The sequence below is a fragment of the Calidris pugnax genome, unplaced genomic scaffold (assembly GCF_001431845.1).
Source record: "Calidris pugnax isolate Ruff unplaced genomic scaffold, ASM143184v1 scaffold27, whole genome shotgun sequence".
NCBI lineage: Eukaryota > Metazoa > Chordata > Aves > Charadriiformes > Scolopacidae > Calidris > Calidris pugnax.
In genome coordinates this window covers 11,268,351-11,282,506 of record NW_015090893.1, presented here as the reverse complement: position 1 = coordinate 11,282,506, position 14,156 = coordinate 11,268,351, and the positions used below count along the sequence as shown (strand labels likewise).

General features: G+C 50.7%; 1 protein-coding gene across 1 annotated transcript in view; it reads left to right on the top strand.

Annotated features, from left to right (window-relative positions):
• The first annotated feature begins 359 nt into the window (after positions 1–359).
• The window catches only part of LARP1 (La ribonucleoprotein domain family, member 1), a 46,945-nt gene continuing 33,148 nt past the window's right edge, over positions 360–14,156 (top strand). The window contains exon 1 of the mRNA XM_014947760.1: positions 360–489. Within this exon, the coding sequence (XP_014803246.1) occupies positions 360–489 (130 nt within the window). The remainder of the gene's footprint in view (positions 490–14,156) is intronic.

The following is a 14,156-nucleotide window of genomic DNA, read 5'->3' as shown; positions in this document are numbered from 1 at the left end:
GGGGGGGGGGGGGGGGGGGGGGCGGGGGGGCCCCCAAAACCCGGGGGGGGGGGGGTCGTAGAAAATGGAGGGTGGGGGAAACGAAAGCAATCCCGGCTGCCCCCCTGGTAAAAGCCCCTCCCCCCCCCCCCCCCCCCCCCCCCCCCTCCGCCTCCTTCCCCCTCCGCTCCCAGCATTCCGCCGCAGCGCAGGCAACGTGGTCGCTTCCCCGGGCGCCGCCGGCCTGCGGCTTCCCCACCCTCCCCCCGCCCTCCACCTCTACGGGGAGGGCAGCGCGGCCCGGCCACCCCCCCGCCGTTCCGTTCCCCGACCCTTTCGTCCGCCACCGTCCCCCACACACAGACCCACACACCCCCGGGATGGGGCCGTTCCCCGGGCCGCGGCCTGGCGTTGCCCACGTGTGCGGCGGCGGCGGCTCCCCCGGCGTGCAAGGCCGCGCCGCCTTTCTCTGCCGACTCATGGCGGCGGGGCCGGGGGCTGCGGCGGAGGGTTGGGGGCTGTCAGCGGGCAGGCGGGCAGGGCCTCCCCTGGGGGGGGAGATGGGGGGGTCGAGGTGTGTGTCCCCTTCAAAAGGGGAAGGAGAGGGGACGGGGAGACGCTAGCTGTCCCAACGGGCTGGGGAACCCGCCGCTGTCGTCAGCAAAGGCTGGGATCGCAGAGCACCATTTCCTCGGAAGTTGGGATGGGTCCTGCTCCTACCTGGAGGGCATCGCTCACACCGCCTTCCAGGCAATCGCTGCAAAAAAAAATGGCAAAAGCAAAAAAGTTTTCACTGAGCGTCTTGTTTTTGGGAAAGACTCTTTTGATATATATATTTTTTTTTTTCGGCCTCTCTGTGTTAACTCCGAAATCGCGCTGCCATATGTGACATCAGATTCCCTGTTACTGTATGTGCATGTGTTTTGCAAGAAGTGTTACAGCCAAGCGTGATGATTCATCAAAGGTATTGATCTTTGGAAGGTGGACAGCTCTACAATTTCCACCTGGAAAGCTGTCATCTTAATTGAGAGTATATAGGTGAAGTTAATTGTGCCAGGTAAAAGTCCATGTTCCAATTGTGTGATGGTTTGTTATTGTACACATCAGCGTAAGCAAAGTGTAACGAAATCCAGGACAGCGTTGCTGTCTGCATTTGCCTCTTGCAATATGACATAAAACCAGTCACATTGCTCCTTTGTGTGGAAGCTGTGCTCAATCTCACTGCCTTCTGGGGTAACAGTCCCTAGAAATAAACCAAAAAGATGCAAAAACACAAGACTGAACGCTCCTGTTTCGGGCTCAGGTCTAAGGTGCGTCCATATTCGTTACCAGCCTCGTTGCAAAGGTGGGTGACACGTCAACATAAGCAGAGACGAGGCAGTCTGCCCCACACAAGGAAGGGGGCCCTTGCAACTCCTGAGATTATTTTTATTTTTTTGAGAGAGCGAGCATATGTTGGTAGCATGTCCACCCTATGGTAGGATAAAGGAGTAATGCTGCAACACTCCGAATTTTCTTGGGTCTGGCTTGATTGTGCCCGTATTCCCGAAGGTGTATAATAATGGAATTGGTTAGTGGTGCGTTTTGGGACGCTTGGCAGCAGCGACTGGTTCCTGCAGTGCCCCAGACGCTGCCACTTGGCTCTCCTCTCTTGGGGCATTGTTTCTTTTGCTGCCTGTTCGTTAGGAGAAAAGAGAACGTGTAAAATAAACACGGCTGGCGAACTCCCACGAGAGGCAGGCTGGCAGCTGACCTTGCCTGGCGGCCCTTTGCCCAAGCACCTTCTTGTAGATTTTTGCAGGCTCCTGTGGTGTCTTCGCTGCTTTGGGTGGAGGATTTCTTTTGGCAGATGCTCACAAAAAAAGGTATGGAGCGTGAGTTTTGTGTGAAAGACGGTGCTGGTGAGGTGAGTCGTCATGTTGCAGTGACCTCCAGGAGGATTGCCTAAGGAAAGCAACTCCTTTGGACACTTGAAGCGGATTGAGAGCTTTTAAACTCTGGAGAGGCACCACTGGACGTTTTTGGGTTTTCAGCAGAGCTTAGAAAACCATGGCTCAGGATCCAGCAATGCTTGTGTGCTGGAGATACTAATGTTTCCAGCCCTTGTCCTGCCAGAGGTGGTGAGGAGACCAAGGAGCCCTGTAAAAGATAAAGGGATCCCTCTGTGACTTGTTTTACAGGCTTTGAAAGCCCTAATTTTTTTTATAATGATTATATTAATTACAGACCCATGGAGCACATTTAATGGACAAGAGCTACTTCTTAGGTGTTCACCCATTCTGTAATGGTCTTTGTTGGAATTGGTGCTTATAAAAGTAAAGGCATTGAGCTCTGGCCCAGAGAAAACAGAGCTGCCCTCAAGATCTTTGAGTTTCTGCTGTCTTTGTCGGAACATGGATAGGGAAGAGCTTAACAAATCCACCTCTAGGTGCTTTGAACTGTTTGACTTGCTGCAGCTGGGAAAGTTGAATGCGTTGGGGGGGCAGTTGATGTAGGGACTGAAGAACAGTGTCCTTTTTTTTTTTTTTTTTTTTAATGGATTAAGATTTATCTTCAGAAGTTTGTCTCTTGCCTACCTGCTGCAGCATTTTTACGCTCCAGGTTGGCAGTGAGGTCTGTAATAGGGTGTTTTGGGTAAATGTTTCTGCTTTTTCAGGAAGGAGGACTGTTGGAGCAAAGCACTCTCCTTGCCTCTTAACCCCTCCTCCCAAAAGCCCGACGCCGTGGCAGTAAGTGGAGCAACCATTAGATCGAGTTAGACAAGAGCGATAATGCTGATGCTGTAAGCGGTGGCTGGGGCCTCAGCTGGAGACACACACCAGAAAATCTGCCCTGGTGCCTCAGCAAGATGCGTGTTACGTTTCTATCCGTGTGCGTTTCAGAGCCGGGGTACAAGAGCTGAGGGGATCCTTTGAGTCCCAAGGTAACAGGGTCTTGTCCGATGTGGCAAGGCTTGTGCTTGACACTGGTGAGGGACGCTGGCAGAGCTGGTAATGATCCCTCATTTTTACTCTCTAATGATCCAGTAACAATGTCTGAGTGACTGTCCCCTCGTTATTGTACGTTCTCTTCTTATCATGTAAATAAATGCAGCCAGCAGCCTGACTGGCGAAGGCGTGATGGTAGTGTGTGTGTCTGCAGCAGTGAAGGAAACATTTTCTGGGAAAACCAGCTTCACGCTTTTGGCTATAAAACAAATTCAAAGTATCTTCTCAAATTCTCCTATAGAGGAGAAGTGTGGTTTGCAGTTAAGACAGCTCGACCTTCTGGAACATGTCGTACTCCTCCGCTGTGCCCTGCACCAGGGCTGGTGCTGATGCAAGCGTTGGTGCAGACAGGTGTTAACAGCACCCCGTTTTGAAAACCTGCTGGATTTATTTCAAGAAATGTTGCATCAAGGCACTTGGCACTTCTTAATTTTAAAAGCCATTTTACATCTTGGAAGTAAGAGCACACAGGGCTTAATGACTGGCACTGCAATTCCCGAGCTTCACCTGTGCTAACTTTTATGCCGGTTTTCATTCTCGTTGCAAGAGCTCAGCCAGGAGAAAGCGGTGTATTTCCTAGTGGAGATGCGGGGGGTGTTTTAATTTCTTGAGTAGAGTGTCTTGCTTGCCGTTTGGCAGAGGCACTGGGTGGATAAGCAGTACTTTCCAGAAGGCACACCTTAGTTGCCAGCAGCAAGCACCGGAGGTTACCTGACTATTGTTCAGAGAGAGCCCGTGTTGCTTTATGCCGGAGCAGAGCCTGCGTTGGCTACTGGTACTGAGGAGGAGGCAGGGGAAGATTCATGAGCTTCTCACCCCTCGCTGAGTAACTCCCCATAGGGCTTTCCTTGAAACCAGCCTCCAGTACGGGAGATAAGGTGTATGGGAAGCTTGTTTTACCTTTGGCACTTCTTTGCGTTCAGAGTAGGTGCGCGCATCTGCCTGCTTGGGCATCCAGCTCGGTGCTGCTGCACACACCTATTTCCAAAGTGGTGTTGGGCAATTCTCGCTCTGTCGTGGCACGTAATTGTGGAGCTCTCCTGGCTGTTTGTTGCAACAGAGCTGCTATCGCAGCAGGAATCCTCCTCCCCCCCCATCCGACCGCCCCAAGTTTCCTCTCTGAAATGCTGTTTTGTTCTGATCCCACAACTCACGTTTGAGTAACTCTTCCCGTCTTGTTGGGAAGGATGAGGGTAAATGGAACTCGCCGCTCCAAAAAAACGTGAAGCTTGGTGTTTTCCCTCCCCCGCATACCTTTGCCCTTCAGCTTTGTGCTGGACCTTTGCCCTGTTCTGCACTGTTTGTTTCGGGAAGGCTGGAGAATGCGGCGCAGCTCCCGAGAGCTGACTCACTGGCCCCATTTGCTGGGCTTCGACGCTCGCTCCTGCTGCAACCTCTGGTTCCAGATTGCCAGGTCCGAGGCATCGCTGGAGGATTCTCACCAACCACCTCCTTGCCCTAGCAACTCTTCTTTTAAGCTGTTTATGTCCTGTGATGCCACGAAGGTTTCCACCAGGATTCCGTCTGGGATCATTGGGTTGGGCAGCAGAAGGACTTGGGTCAGATGTGAAGAGAAATCAAGTACAAAAAGTGGGGCTGGGAATGGGGGCACTGGGGCTGCAATGCTCTGCTCTCCCTTCCAGATTATGACACCTGATCCTTTCGCTGTGCTCGAATAGTGTGAAATTATCCTCAGGGGAACGCCAAATGCTGACTTGGATAGAGTTCGGTTGCTCTTTGCATGCTTGAAACTACTTAGTAATGAATCTCCCACACCACCTCAGTGGTAGTGCTTGTTTGGCTAAATAAGGAACGGGCATTTTAGTAGAAAGCTCTGCTGGCTAGACCAGGTTGAATGTTTTAAGTCCTTGCACTTACTACAGCTGTGAAGAGCAAGGGTTTAAAAAAAACTAGTCATCTTAATGAAAACTTAAATACACTTGAATACTGCCAGGGGATTGTGATGCACCTCTCAGGGGAGTTCTGCCTCCATCTCAGGAACCAGGTAAATGGAGGTAGGGTGGCCTCACTGTAGAGCTGGCAAGTAGCCGACAGGAGAGCTAGAAAGGCTTTTTGCTCTGCTCTTAGTGTAAGTCCAGTTGGGAGTGGTGAGCTTTGTTCATTCCCAACCACGATATGCATTTACATTATGGTCTTTAAAACGTTATTTATCCTCTGGTCATTTTGGCATTGGAGCCTTTGCTCACTTCCTACCAAGGGCTTAAGCCTCCCTGCTCTGTCAGATCCCTGGCTTGCTGTGCACGCAGGGACCTCAGGGAAAGAGATGGTGCAACCTTGGTGATGCCTGCTGGGCTCTCTCACGGTGGTAATGCCATCCTGGTGGAGCTTTGTATGGCCAAGAGGTCGTCTCCTGGGATTAGGGAGAGCTCTGGGTGGATGTGTGTTTTCCAGCACGGCCAGCTCTGCATTTGTCCTTTTCTTTGCTTGAGACAAGGCTTCAGCTCCAAACTTACTCTGCAGGTCTGGGTCCTTGTTAGTGATCTCTGAGTGGAGTTGGGAGACTTTTCTCCTTGCACTGAAACAACTGGCTAATCTGAACATCTAATAGCAAATGATACAGCTGCATGCCTTGAACTGGTCAGAGGAGAGGTAAAAGAAAGGCTTTGAAGAAGTTAATGCTGTGCTGTGAGAACTTAAAGCAGCTACTTGTGCATTTAGGCAACAATAATTGGTGACCAGAACAAATGGGAACTGAATTTGGCCTTGGTTAAATCAATTACCAGACTTCTTTGTGGGGAGAGTCCTGGGTCAGGGTCAGTCTGGATTGCTTGGCTGAAAGGGGAGGTGGATGCACACGTGAAGGTCCTGCAGCCGTGGAGTAAAAACTGGCACGAGGCGTTTGGTGAAAATAGGTTTGCTGCTGGGTCCTCTGGGACTGCGCAAGATGCACGGGTTTGTTTTTTTTTTTTTGGGAAGGGTTGTGGAAATATGGTGGTAAAGTCAAGTGTCAACATGTTTCTAAACAAAGGCTCATCCTGTAATTGCAGGTTCCCAGAAGATCCTCCTAACTGAACTTTCCTCTGTCAGAGCCTGTGTTTGTGCTGCAGTCTGGGGGGCTTCTGTGGGCAGGCCTGGGTGGATTGCTTGCCTTTTCTGAGCGAGTTGGTGGGTGATGTGTTGTGACTCTGCTGGTTCAGTGTTGCACCGGGCTGCTGGTGTCAGCTGAGCTGCCGGAGCCATCCTCAGGAAGTCATCTGGCCCAGCTTTGGTGTGACACTCGCTATGGATTTTGCCTGGATCAAGAGCTCTTCCTGCAGCATTACAGCTACGTGTACGGGGGATATTCTGCTGTGACATGCAAAGAGAGGGAGGAAGGGCTGTGAACTGCCTCATCTAATACCTGCATTATCAGTGGTTTACCTTCAGTGTCCTTCTGGAGCAAAGCTGACTTAGGAGCAGCAGCTTTCCTCAACACTCCATGTGTTACAGCGCTGTACAGGAACACATGGTGGGCTCTGGTACTCTGCAGCGGTTGTGATTTAACTTTTGTTTTCTTGGTTTTGAGTCATCCTGTTCCTTTACATGGTCACAAGTCGGAAGGATTGGTGGAGATCTCTGCTGCGGATAGCTTGGGGCTGACGGTGTGTGGGAAGGTGGCCATGGTAGCCCTGGCTGGGTTGTATGCTCCAGCGTGATGGGTCAGGGGAAGCCTCCGTTTGCCTTAGAAGTGGCCAGTGGAGGTGGCTCTTGGTGTGACTGAGGTCTGTCAGTGCTGCTCAGTCTGGTTCTGGTGGCGCTCAGAGGTGACACAGGCACCCTTTCTTCGTTTGATCTAGAAAATGGCACTCTGGTTCCCTGCAGAGCATGCGTGGCATGCACAACGTGCTGGCGGGTGCAGCTTGCCCTGACCTGTGCTCCTGGAGAACCACATTCGCTTCCTGCTGGGCACCCCTTGAAGTGGCTGGAAACAGGTCTGCGACCTGCTGCTTTATCAGGCAGAGCTGGCCTGTGACCTGGCCACATGCCTGCAGGTGCCTCTCTCCACTCCCAGCTTGCTCCCCAAAGTGGCCCTGGCCTCTGGTGGTGCCCAGGAGACGCATCCCTGCCCCACAAGGAAGGTGGTGAAGGAGAAGCATCTCTGGTGGGGTCCAGGAGAGGCATCTCTGCCCCATGAGGAAGGTGGTGGAGGAGAAGCATCTCTGGTGGGGTCCAGGAGAGGCATCCCTGCCCCATGAGGAAGGTAGTGGAGGAGAAGTATCTCTGGTGGGGGTCCAGGAGAGGCATCCCTGCCCCACGAGGAAGGTGGTGGAGGAGAAGCATCTCTGGTGCTTCACCACAGGGTTACTAGTTTGGTCTCTGGCAGGCTCTGCAGCAATCCCTTGGTGATGGTGAAAGTGATAGCCAGGGGGGCAATGAGGAGGGATGGGGCTTGTGAACCTCACATGTCCTTGACACATGAGGCAGAGTTAAACCACGACTGGAAAGCTGGGTGGGGGGTCGGAAATGTGCTGCGTGTCCTTTCCACAAGGCCTTGGAGGGGCTGGGGGTGTCCAGTGCTGCCCTGCTCTTCCCAGCCCAGGTCTGGGGGTGCAGCCCTGCCGGCTCAGGGGGGCGGTGGGAGGAAGCAGAGCCCGTCCCGAGCACGTTTTTCCGGCTGAGCGGCGGCGTGTGCCGCGCTCCCGCAGAGTGACTCTGCAGTCTGCAGGGCATGGCCGCGCTGGAAGGGATCTGCTGGAGAGAGAGGGAGGGCGAGGGGGGCTGCTTATCTCTGCTTCTCCTTTCCTGGTAGTCATTTGACTTCTTTGACTCGCCTGCCGGATGCGTGTGTGGAGGGAACAGAGAGTTTTCAGGGCTAGATAAGTTAGGCTTTCAGATGTCTGAAACGCTGAGAGGAAAAAAAAAAAAGGTGAGTTTTTCCTGACTGAATATGTGGGGAAACAAGTATGAAATTGGAAAAGCCACAAAAATGAAGAAAGGGTAGTAGAGTTTTGTTGATGGGAAAGTAAAAAGCGTGTGGGGAGATTGGTGTCTTACCTGCCTGGTGACTCGGAGGTGCTGCCGGGAGGTGGGTACGTTGCTAAATACTTTGCGCTGTCTCTGAGCAGACTATTTGTAATATATATTCAGCCTTCACACTAAATTCACTTTGCCTTTTTTTTTTCTTCTTTTTCCCTTTATAACTGCTTTTGAAAGCTTCTGGTTAGTGGTGCAAATGAGTGATTATTAATTTACCAAATGTTAGTTGCCAAACTATCTGGTTTGTGTGTTTACAAGATGCTGAAGCTAGTGATGGAAGTGAGAACTTACAGTTAATAAGCAACACTCAAATGTTTGATAAGCCAACATTCACTTCAAACGACAGGAAATTAATTTCTTCAGATTCTGCAAGGTCAGATCTTCTCTTTTTTTTTTTTTTTTTTTTTAAATTTTGTAAAAAAAACACTGTAGGATGAGTTTCAGGGAAGTATGCTGACACTCAACAACCAAATTCTGTTCTCAACACAAGCCATGAGATAGACAGGAGGCCAGGCCAAATGAACTAATGGGTTTAAGCTTTACAAGGTCAAATCTTTCTATTAAGTGTCAGAAACTCTGTGTTTACATTTTTTTTTTTTTTTTTTTTTTTGTATTAAATGTTGTAAAAAAAGCACTGAGTTTATTCCTCCAAGACACTTAGGATTTTCACTACAATAGTTTTATAACTTTAATGTAGCCCTTCGAAAGAGTCTCAAAGTCAGCATAACTCGGGAGGAAGATCTTTTCATCAGCTCTCCCAGCCTCCCAGAACAAGCCTACAGAAAATAAAGATTTGACCATAATAACAAGTAGCAATGCTCTTGGCCTCATCTAGCACAAAAAAAATGCTATTTAAAGGAGTGACTGAAGCACTTTGCCCTACTCATGTACCTCCAGATGGGCTCATGTTGCCAAGTCAGCTACAGGGCTGTGCATGGGGGCAAGTAAAAAGAAAAGCAGAGCAAAAAATTAAGCGTAGAGAATGACTATAAAGAATGACACCAGTATGCATGGTGCTGAGAAATGATGTGACTGTAGCAGCAGATACTGAAATGTGGAGAAATGCATCCCAAAATCGTTGTTGGGGGTTTAACTCCAACTGAAATAGACGTGATAGGATATTTGTGCACGAGATCCCACCCAACAAGACAGAAAAGCGAATCACGGAGGTGTCTCCGCCATGTGCTCAGATGACAAAGCATGAGACTTTGCTGGCTGTAATCATATTAAATTTCACTTCCCAACTCCCAGTTAAACCTTGAGAGCTCGGGGGAATACCTAATATGATCTAATGCATTTTCTGAGTGCTCAGAAATCCTCTGCCACTGCAGAGGGTCTTGCACTGAGCTGAGCAAAAGAGGGACTGATTTCTTTTAGCTTCCCAATCTCAGGTGAACTCTTCCAGCTCCACCCCCCCCTTTTTTTTTTTAAATCTGAGAATGACAGATTTGACATTTGCATGCTGTGCAGGGAAGAATTTGCTGTAAGTGACCCACCCTTTTAAAATGTGAAATTAAACCTGTAAGTACAACTGGGAAGATGATTTGGAGGAGACATGGCAGATTACAGGCAGACAACCCTCTTCAGTTGGAGCTGAAATCTGAGTTATCTAATTAATGGCAGAGAAGTGGAACCAAGCAAGGATGGAGTTTGCAGAGTGATTAGAAAAGCTGTGTGTTTGATTAAAACCAACCAGATAGCTTGGACTGGAGTGGGGGAGCATCTCAGACTGTGAGTCTGATGATTTCTAATTCAGTTAAGAGATTTAATTATGTTGTCTTCACTGTGCTGCCTTGTGTATCCTACAGACCCCCTGCTTGGCCCGCTGCCTGCAGCCCTGAGGTGGAGAGAGCCTTGCAATTTTCTCTTCCTGTGGTTTTCACAGGGATTTATGGCATCCCTGCCTGATGTTATGGGGCAGGCCGGTGATACCGATGCTCTTGAGGTAGGGGAGGATCCTCTTTCACAGAGAGGCTGGATTTCTGGCTGCAGTAATGGATTCTTCTCCATAGGGAGAAGGATCTGTCTTGCTCCCTCCTTATTGAGCTGTCCTCAGGCAGAGCTTTGTTGTGGTGTCTGAGACTGCCTGCCCTTGATGCACACACACAAAAGTGCGTTGTAGAGCAGCCTGTGATAACCCTGTCAGAGAGAGACTCTGTCCTCTATTGGTTTCCACAGCCTGGGATCCAGTTGGCTTTGGGGCCTCACCAAAATGATGCCTGTATTTCAGCAAGAATCTCTGAGGCATGTTAATTTTGCTTGATCATCCCTGAAATTTTACTGCCTGTTCAATACCCAGTAGCTCAAAGAACAATTTGGAGAGGGTGGCTGTGATCACTGGGCCCATATTCATGTAGGCTTGGTCTCCTGGAAGGCTGGAGACTTCCAGCAGTGTCCCTTCGGGCTTACTGGTGATTAAAGGATGTGAGGCAGGGAGCTGGGCCACACCAGCTGCTTCACAGGGAACAGCAATCAAGCACCTTCAATGTGCCTTGTTCTTTCTCTGCAGGTTTTTGTCGGGTGAGTGAATAGAAGTGTTAGGGCTCACACTTGGAGCTGCAGCGCTTTGCTGCTTCTCCATTTTGGAGATGGGAGAGGGTTAATGGGAGAGAACACCCACTGTTTGTTCTCTCCAGTGCAAGCACTGATAAGTGGATGGGAGAAAAAACAGCCGTGACCTTACAGTTATTCCTTGTGTGCCTGCGCATACAGGAGTGTTGGATTCACGGGGCTGTCTGTTTGGAGAGCGCTCGTTTTTCTGGTCAGGCTGAGCAGATGCATTCCCCAGAACCCCGCTGGCATCTCTGGTGCTTGAAGAAGAGACCTGGACCCTCTTCCAAGTGGATCCCTGAAAGGTGCTTTTGCTTGGCAGGGTGCTGGTCCCACTGGTGACTGTGTGTTCAGCCAGAGTCGCAGCCCTGGCTGGTCAGCTCTGCTCCCTTCTGTCCAGAAGAGACTAAACATCAGCATTAAGGTACTAATTTAGTTTAGTGTGTGGTGTGAAGTTAAAGCTAGGGAACTGTCTCGGACAGATAATGCTCTGATTTTGGAGTGGGTGATTTTTTTTCCAGGGGTGTTCCTCCTCCAGCTTGGTGATGCTGGAAGTCTTCATCCCTTTTCAACTGCCTGAACTTAACAGGGGCACCCCAGCTGAGCTTCACCAAAACCATGGATGTTTATAGACTGAAAACCTCTTTCAAGTATTTGTTTCCAGATAGTTTGTGGGAAGTGGATGTCAGAGTTCAAACTGGCTGCAGCTCTTCAACCAGTGTAGGTGATGGGGGTATCTGAGAGACAACTAAGCCTCTGCTCTGAATGGAGAGCAGAAGACCACTTAGCAGGGTCAGTGGTCTGGATACCCTTGCAGAGAAATGGATTTGGGAGCCATTAAATGCTCCTGTAGCTTCTTGTCTTGTTTTTGCACAGACCTTATTGGTGTCTTAGGATCTAACCAACATCAGGTTAGGGTTGATCTGTCTGTCTCAAGCTTCAGTTTCTCTTTCAGGAGCTAAAGATACTTACTACAGTAGCTGAGTGTTGTTAAGAGGCTTGGGAAGTGTCTGCCCAGACTTGGGGGGGGTTGGGAAGATCTGGGTGGCTGAGAGCCGGACCCTTCCCAAGCCTGCTTGGCAGGTAATGAAGGAGGGGAGCAGGAAGCAAGCAAGATCTCAGGAGGGGCTTAATTGGCCATGCTAATCTTTGAGTTTGGGGTTTCTTGCTTTGCTGCTTTTTCCTAGCAGACCTCGCCCCCTTCTCTGCTGAGTGTTGCTTTGAAGAGGCCTGTAACTGTCTCGGGAACCTCTGCAGGCACTGCCTTGGCCTCCGAGGGGGAGCCAGGTGATAGAGATTTGAGCTGAAATGTTGCCTGGGGACAGAGAAGCGATTCAAGCAGCACTGGTCTCTTTGCAGCAAACGCTGGACTATGTAATTTGGACCTTTTCCCTGCTTATTCTGTTTGCTCTGGGAGGATTGCCATTGTAGCCAGAGGAGCAGAACAGAATCGTCCCCGCCGGGCGGCAGGTCAGGTTAGGAGGAGAGATCCCCAGTGATCCTGCCATCCACCAGTATTTCCCATCCCCATCCCTCTCCTGGGCAGCCGGCACAGCCCTGCAGCTTTCGAGCCATCACCACCAGGTTCTGGTCACATCTCTGCTGCTGAGTCCCCGTGTGACCTTGGAGAGGTCATTTATTTATTTATTTATTTATTAATGCTGACATCCAAGTCTTTTTGTCTGCAAAACGTGGAGGATGATTTAGTTACAACTTCATGGGTCGAATGCCGGAACAAATCAGCTGGTGTCTTCCTGTGGCAGTGGCAGGGTGGATGAACCCCGTGTCCTGTGTGCCTTGTACCTGTGCACACAGCAGAGCAGCCCTTGTTTGGCAGACACCGACTTTGGTGACTGGCAGGTGACATAAAGCACACTGAGGTTGTTTTTCCCCCTGTTTAGAGAGCAGAAGTGGGGAGCTGGTTCTCGCTGGTGCTCAGCCTGGGGCCGTGCTGCCCCTCTCTCGGCAGTTAGGGCTGCGGGTTGCTGTAATAACGAGTCAGCACTTCTTGCGTCAGGGCTAATGAGCTGCTCTTCAGCCGCTGCTGCCTGGGCCCTGCTGGGAAGAAGCAGCATCACTGGCAGAAGAGGGGTACCCGTGGCAGAGGGCTGGGGATGGACAACGACTGGTGGGGGTCCCTTCCCAGCTGTAGCCCCTCGGCAGGGAGAAGGCAGGCTTCCTGTGGGGGTGGCTGGATTTGGCACTGAAGCGTGGCTGGTAGAGGGTCTGGCTGGTAGCATGCTTCTGCTGTGAGCAGAGGAGCAGTGGAGGGGAAATGCGGGCTCGTAAATGGGGTAGCCTTTCTGGACCTGTCCCAGATACCTGAATAGCAGCAGTGGCCAGGTAGCCCCTGGGGAAGGGGTTATGTGTGTAGATGAATCAGCTTTTTTTCTTTAAATGCCCCATTTTAGCATACAGTCTCCTCCTGTGTTTAAAAATAACATCAGGTAAAAACTGGGATTCTGTATCCAGCATCCACCTAAAATAAGGGCAGCTGCCCTCAATTTGGTTATGTCTCCTGAGCTTTTGGTGCAGCAGCTCTGGGTACTGGTGTTCAGAGCAAGCACCTCTGTCTGGTGTCTACACCCTCATGTGATGGTCCTGAAGGGGGTGCTTGGCGCCCGTCCTGACATCCTGCCGGCTGTGACACGCAGCCTTGACCTCCTCCTCCTCACTCCTTCCTCCATCCCCCTCTGCTGATAACAGGGAGACTCGTGAAGCACGGTTTCCGCTGAGATGTTGTAGGCTGTATGGATAATGTACAGAGCTGAGTAGGATGGTAAAGAATTTGGGAAACACCTGGCTTAGCAGAGGCTGGCGCTGCAATGAAGGAGAGATCATTGGTGCCTGTGGTGATTATAATCCCTCTGTTTAGACACCAATTCTTTCTGGCTCTGGGTTCATGCTACTCAATAAAACTGTCTGCATGCAAGAAGGGGAAGGAAATGTGAGACCACATGGCCCAAATTTCATGGGTCTTCTTTGCTTGCATCGCGATACCGTTAATTCTTGCTCCTTCCCATTTGGCTGCCTGGGGCTGGTTTGTATCAGTGGTCTGGATTTGGCTGGGAGGTGTCATGCAGGCAGGGGCAGAGGTGGCCAGTGGGATGATGGAGAGCTGCTGCAGAACATCATTGTCCACAGCATCTGGCCTGCGTCGGGATACCCAGCATTGGGGTGCCTTCGGGGGAAGCGGGTGGGAAAGTGGTGTGTGTGGCGGGAGGAGTCGGTGAGGCTGGCTTTGACTTTCTGTGTTGGGACTTTGCTGAGCAAAATCACAGCTTGGTCTCTGTGGCTGGGTCCTTTGTGTTTGATTTTTAACCTTGGGAGCATTGGGATGGGAGCTGACTTGGCCGGGAAGCGTGTCCTGCAGTACGGTAGACAGGCTCCTTGGAGAGCAGCCCTAGGGCTTTATCTTTGCCCTGCCAGCCACACGTTTCTGTCTCCTTCCCCACCATGGCTTTCTTGGGAAAAGAAAGTGCTGCCTGATTTAGACTTCTCTTGGGCACTGCAGGTGCTGCCCTTAATTGGCAGGCTAATTTCTAATCTAGTCACTGGTGCTTGCAAGGGAAGAAGGCGTCCCAAAGGGTCATCATGCTTGGCAGTCCCTGACCAGCCCTGCCTCATACGTGTCCTCCCAGCAACCCTGTCTTTTCAGCTGAG